This window comes from Orycteropus afer, unplaced genomic scaffold (assembly GCF_000298275.1).
Source record: "Orycteropus afer afer isolate SDZICR_OR568_19922 unplaced genomic scaffold, OryAfe1.0 scaffold00689, whole genome shotgun sequence".
NCBI lineage: Eukaryota > Metazoa > Chordata > Mammalia > Tubulidentata > Orycteropodidae > Orycteropus > Orycteropus afer.
In genome coordinates, this window is record NW_006922276.1 from 371,978 (window position 1) to 377,977 (window position 6,000).

At 59.4% G+C, this 6,000-nt stretch overlaps 1 protein-coding gene across 1 annotated transcript in view; it reads left to right on the forward strand.

The window, feature by feature from the left end:
• Positions 1-675: 675 nt before the first annotated feature.
• MBOAT7 (membrane bound O-acyltransferase domain containing 7) overlaps positions 676-6,000 on the forward strand; it is an 8,130-nt gene continuing 2,805 nt past the window's right edge. The window contains exons 1-4 of the mRNA XM_007956933.2: positions 676-751; positions 834-963; positions 1,458-1,584; positions 3,859-4,018. Of these exons, the coding sequence (XP_007955124.1) occupies positions 676-751; positions 834-963; positions 1,458-1,584; positions 3,859-4,018 (493 nt within the window). The remainder of the gene's footprint in view (positions 752-833; positions 964-1,457; positions 1,585-3,858; positions 4,019-6,000) is intronic.

Consider the following 6,000-nt stretch of genomic DNA (forward strand, 5'->3'; position numbering starts at 1 on the left):
GCTGAGAAGGCGAGGTGGGGACTCCTCGGGGTCGTGGTGGAAGAGGGGCCCCGATTCCCCTGGTTCCAGGCCTGGGGGCCGGTCACCTGGGCTCTTCAAGATGGAGGATCTGGGGGGGCTCCTAAGAGGGGGCGCAGACTCGGATCCTTGAAGCAGGAGGCTGGGCTCTCGAAGGGGGAAGGGATGGTTTGCAGGGTGTCGAGGGGGAGACCGGAAACCCAGCCCCTGACCGGCGAGGGGGCTGCAACGAATCTGGGAGCTCGCGGACAAGGGGGTCCCCTCCCTGGGCTCCAGGTGGGAGAGGAGGCCAGGAGTGCAGCAGGGGTGGGAAGAGGCTCTGAGTCTCTGCGTTCTGAGGAAGAAAGGGGCTGGGGGTTCGGAACCGGGGGCTCCAAATGCCTGGACCTGGAAGCCCCGGGTGGTTAGGGGTTGCTGAACTCCTGAGCCCTCAAAGGGGAAGGAGCGGGGCCCTGAAGGGGCTTGCTTCTGAATTCTCAAAGGAGGGGCTGGGTTCCCAAAGGAAGGGGCTGGGGGCTAGATTTCCCTGCCCTTGAAGGTGGAAGGGACGGAGGTCTGACCTCTAGGGTCCTCTAGGAGTGGACTCCTGGGTCTGTGAAGAGGGAGGGGGCCCGGCGGACTGCAGGGTTCTCACTGCGAGCCCCTGCCCCCCAGACCATGTCACCGGAAGAGTGGACCTATCTGGTGTTTCTCCTAATCTCCATCCCCATCGGCTTCCTCTTTAAGAAAGCTGGTGAGTCAAGTTCCCTCCCCAGTGGAAAGTGGGAGGGGGGGGCTGGAAGGTTCCAGGCTTAGGCTGTCTCTTGTCCCTGCAGGACCTGGGCTGAAGCGATGGGGCGCAGCCGCTGTGGGCCTGGGGTTCACCTTGTTCACCTGTGGCCCCCACACCTTGCATTCTCTCATCACCATCCTTGGGACCTGGGCCCTCATTCAGGCCCAGCCTTGGTGAGAGTTGGGAGGGAGGGAGGGGAGGACTCTGGGGTCGTCAGTCCGGTTCAAGCCGCCATCTCTGGATGCCTTGTTCTTTCTCCTTGTTGTTGTGTCATCTGCGTCCCTTCGCTTCTGGCCTTTTCTGTGTCCTGTGTGTGTCCTCGTCTTCTCCATCCTCGTCTCTGAGAAAGGACACGTGGTTCCTGTTCACGTCCTGTCTCTCTGGCTGTCCACATCTCTCTCTCTGTCTTGAGAAGGAGGGAAAGAAAACCTGAGAGCAGAATGCCAGTCCCCCTGAGCCTTGTCCTGTTAACCCCTCCCCTTCTCCCCTCCCCTTCCTGCCCCCCATCCTTGCCGCCCTTCCTCACCATCACACCCACTCTGTCCCTCCTGCTCCCCTGCCCCATTTGTCTCTGCAGGGGGAGGGAAGGAGGGGTTGGGGGCATCTGTGGCTAGAACCTGGGGGCAGGGAGGCAGAGCCTGAGGTGCCCCTGCCTCCGCCGCCCCAGCTCCTGCCACGCCTTGGCGCTCGCCTGGACCTTCTCCTACCTCCTGTTCTTCCGCGCCCTCGGCCTCCTGGGCTTGCCCACGCCCACGCCCTTCACCAACGCCATCCTGCTGCTGCTGACGCTGAAGGTCAGGCCCCCCTCCCCCCCGGGGACCCCGCAACTTCCCACACTCCACTTCCTCTGACGCCCTGGGGTCAGTCCCCACTACCATGGTGGGGGGGCATGCTTTGCTCTCCCACACACCCCCGGGGGTGAGACCTGCCCTCCCAGACAGCCCTGCGAATGGGGTTCCCCTTCCAGGCACCCCTGGAACAGGGCTTCACCTGGACGCCGCTCCTGGGGTGAAGGAGCAGGCCAGGCGTTGGAACGGCAGCTGCCACCTGGCGCGTGCAAGCTGCGGCTTTGCCAAACTCTGCTTGAATCTCTGTCGTCTGTTGCGTCGGGTTGGCCCTGACGCACGGCAGGGCCACCACGTGTGTCGAGTGGCACTGTGCTCTGTAGGGCTTGCCAGGCTGGGGCTTTGAGAAGTAGTTCACGAGGCCTGACTTCCAAGGTGCCCCTGGTGAGTGGGAACCACCAGCTCTGTGGCTCATGGTCCCGTCCTTAAGCATTTGCACCACCCGAGTACCTTGAGAACACGTAGGAGTCGGTTCGCTGAGAGTCGACCTAGGAGTTGATTAGTTAAGAAGAGTTACCGATTGCCGTCAAGTCAGAGTAGACTCACAGTGACCCTGTCGGACAGAGTAGAACTGCCCCACGTGGTTCCTGAGGTTGTGAGTCTTTATGGCGGCACATCGCCAGCTGTTTCCTCCTGTGGAGCCTCTGGCTGGGTTTGAACCACAGACCTTTCAGTTAGCAGCCCAGGGGTTAATCACTGTACCACCAGAGCACCTGCTGTGAAGATTGACAGCCTTGGGGACCCTGTGGGCAGTTCCACTCTGTCCTCTAGGGGCGCTGTGGGTCAGAATGGACTCCATGCAGTGGGTGTGGTTTGGGCTTTGCTTCTGTGAAGACTGACAGCCTTGGAGACCCTGTGGGGCAGTTTCACTCTGTCCTCTAGGGGCGCTGTGGGTCAGAATGGACTCCACGGCAATGGGTGTGGTTTGGGCTTTGCTTCCCTGAAGACTGACAGCCTTGGAGACCCTGTGGGCAGTTCCACTCTGTCCTCTAGGGGCGCTGTGGGTCTGAATCCACTCAATAGCAGTGGGTTTTTTTTGGTAGACATCTAAATATAAATGACAAGAGACAGCTGGATGGATAGGTCAGAAGCCAGAGGAATGATGGAAACAGAGTTGGTGAGTTGTCGGGTTGGGTGGTTTCTGAAGCCCTGGAGGGAACACAGCAGAGAAGAGGGTCTGGGACCACATCCTGAGGATGCCTGCAGCAGGACCCTGAGTAGAACGAGCTGAAAAGGTTGTTGGTTCTAGTCCACCCAGGGCACCTGGAACCAAGGCCCAGCAGTGTACTTCTTTAAACTTTAAACCAAAACACATCCCCTGAAGTCTTCCTAAAAGCAAATGGTAGTTTCGCTTAATTATCACAGAATACGGGCCTTGAGTGTTGCACTCTTAAGGTCTGTCTGGGTGGAGTTAAACTGACCACAGCAGCTGGAAATATCAGACGAGAGAAGAACCTTCGGGGGCAGTGAGCTGATGTTAATGGGGAAGTAAGAACTCAGAGGAGGAGGGTGTGAACGGTCGCACAGCCCAGAGACTGTGGCCGGAGTCACGGCGTCTCACACGTAGAGCTGTTGATAGGTGTGTGTTCTGCCGGCTGGACATACATCAGTGACGAGGAGAGAAACCGTGTGGCACAGTTCTGCCCTGACACGGGGTTGCCGCAGACTGAATCGACTGACGGGTGGTGGGTTGGTTCGGCGCACACGGCTCTAGATGCTGGCAGCGGCCCTGCAGTGCGGGCAGTCTCCAGGTTGTGGGCATCAGGCTTGCGTAGCATAGTGAAGGGACCAACCCTCTAAAATCCATTATTTTAAAAACTCAAGGTATGTACGTTGGTTCATAATTACAGAGGGGCGGGACTTAGCGATGTGCAAGGAAGTGTTAAGGTGGTTACTGTTTCATTAGTGGAGGTGTTTCAGTGTAGCTGGAAGGGTCTCCTTAAATGCTTTTCATGCCTACAAAGGAGCGCCGTATCCTGAAGCAAGCATCTCATTCGCTGCGGTTAGTACCTGGTGCCTGACTGTTCCGACCTAGGTCCGGCTTAGACGGACGCAGGACCTGCTCGCGTTTGCAATCCGGGGATAACTGATACGCCTGAATCGTCGGCCGCCCCACCTGCTTGTCCGTCAGCCCCAGAGGCTGCCGCGGGTGGAGACGGAAGGGGGGAGCCCGGTGGAGGGCAGGGCCCGGCTCTGACCTGGGCCCCGGCCCGTCTCTTGCAGCTGGTGAGTCTGGCCAGTGAGGTGCAGGACCTGCACCTTGCGCAGAGGAAGGAGATGGCCGTGGGCTTCAGCAAGGGCCCCCCACTGGAACTGCTCCCCAGCGTGCCGTCTCTGATGGAGACCCTCAGCTACAGCTACTGCTACGTGGGGATCATGACGGGTGAGTGCGCCTGGCCCTCCCGCCCGCCTCCGCCCTGTGTCTCCTGTCGCCGTCCTCTCCTGAGGTCGGCGTCCTCACCCTGCCTCGTGTCACCTGCGTCTCTGAGGTGGAGGTTCTCGTCTGGGCCTCACCTTCCGGGCTCCCTGTCTGACTCCCCACTGGCCCCAGAGCTCAGCTGACACGATTGTTCCCCTCCTTGTAGTTGATTCTGACTCATGGCCCCGCGATGTGACCCAGTACGCCTGCCCCCCAGGGTTCCTGGCTGTAATCTTTACGGGGGCAAACAGCCGGGCCTTGGTCCCTAGGAGCAGCTGGCGGGGCTTGAACCACTGACCTTTTCCATTAGCTGAGCGCTTAGCGCTCATGCCCCCACGACGCCTGTCCTTAGAGCCGAGGGGAGACGCGATAGAGGACGGGGTGATACACAGTGAAACCAGGGCCGGCTGAACCTGCCTGAGGCAGAATGCTTCCGGAGAAGGAAGCAGGATCCCGGCTAAAGGAGCCGGAAAAGCCCCCGTCAAAGGCCGGAGACATGCCGGCCGCGGACAGACGAGGCAGGGCCCTCGAGGTCCGGCTCGCCCGGGTGCCACTGTGCAGCTGTTCCCACCGCTGGGAACCAGCGTTCACCGCTGACGATCCCGTCAACAAGATGTTTTTCATTCCCGTTCGCCTCCCGTAAGGTGGTCTTTTTGTACCAGCTTTGCCGACCTACCGTCACGTGCCACGCGGCCTGCCGTCGGAAGCGTGGACTGCGGCGGCTTTCCGTACATTCACAGGGCTGTGCAGTGGTCACCACGGTGCGAGTCCGTGACATTTTCGTCTTCCCAAAAGGAGACCCCACACCTTTCTGTTCTCCTTCCCTGTCCGTGGCTGTCAGCTGTTGTTCACACGGCCCTGGCTCGTGGTGACGCAGGCACAGCAGACGACACTGCCACCCCCGTGACGGCTTCCAGGTGGATGTCGTCACCCACAGGGGTTTTGTTGGTTGATTTTTGAGTCAAACATGAGGCCTTTCTCCCTGGTGTGCCTCGGTCTGCACACTCCACTGACAGACGGGGGCACCTGAGGGGCCCTGGTCGGGAATGGGACCCCAGTCCCCCCCACGGAAGGTGAGAACCCCTCCTCCGAGCCACTCAGCAGCCTCTGTCATCCTGCACAGTGGCCTCTTCTGGGGCCTTTTTTAAAAAAAAAAAAAAAATTTTTTTGTGTTTTTGCTGAAAGTTTACCCGTTAGATTTCCATGTGACAACTTCTGTAGCATTCATTGTGTGACAGCAGTGACTTCTCTCACAGTGAGCCACCATTGTCTTGCATTGCACTCTGTCCCATTCACAGTACTCCAGGTTTCCCTGCCCCCTCACCTCTCCTCTTTGCCTTAGACTTTGGGGGACACGTCTGTGAGTCAGACAGGACGTGATCTTTTGTGAACCCACAAGCTTTCCAAGCACCTGTCCTCTCCTGTTACTCTCCACGGCACCTTCCTGTCTTACCTAAATGGCTACAGTCCTCTCTTCTCCATGACCGTCCCTACAAACCCACGCTCCCCTCAGCGGCCCAAGGGGTCTGCTGAAAGGCTTTCTTGCAGCCCACGTCGTCCCTGTAGGAAAGGCCTGCTCTGGTTCCCTGTGCACTTAGGGGGCCTGGTGCCTGCGGGGGCCGCCTGCAGCCCTTCTGGTTTCTCACACCACGGGCTCTGCCCGCCACCTCGCCCTCATCACTCCGAGGCTGCCCCGCCTCTCGGGGTCTTCTCTGCCTGTCTCCCGCTTCCTGGTTCTGTGGCCCATCTGCTCCGTGTCTCAAGCGCCTTCATTTTGGGGTCTTTATTCTTCTTTCGGTCCCTCTGTCCGACTTCTTTCTCCTCCCTCTTCGTTTCCTCGTCTCTGGGTCTCCCTCCCTCCCCTCGGGTTTCTGTTTCCTCCCGTGTCTCTGTCCCCCTCCCATTTCCATCGCAGCCTCGGGAGCTCCAGGCCCCATCAAGCCTCC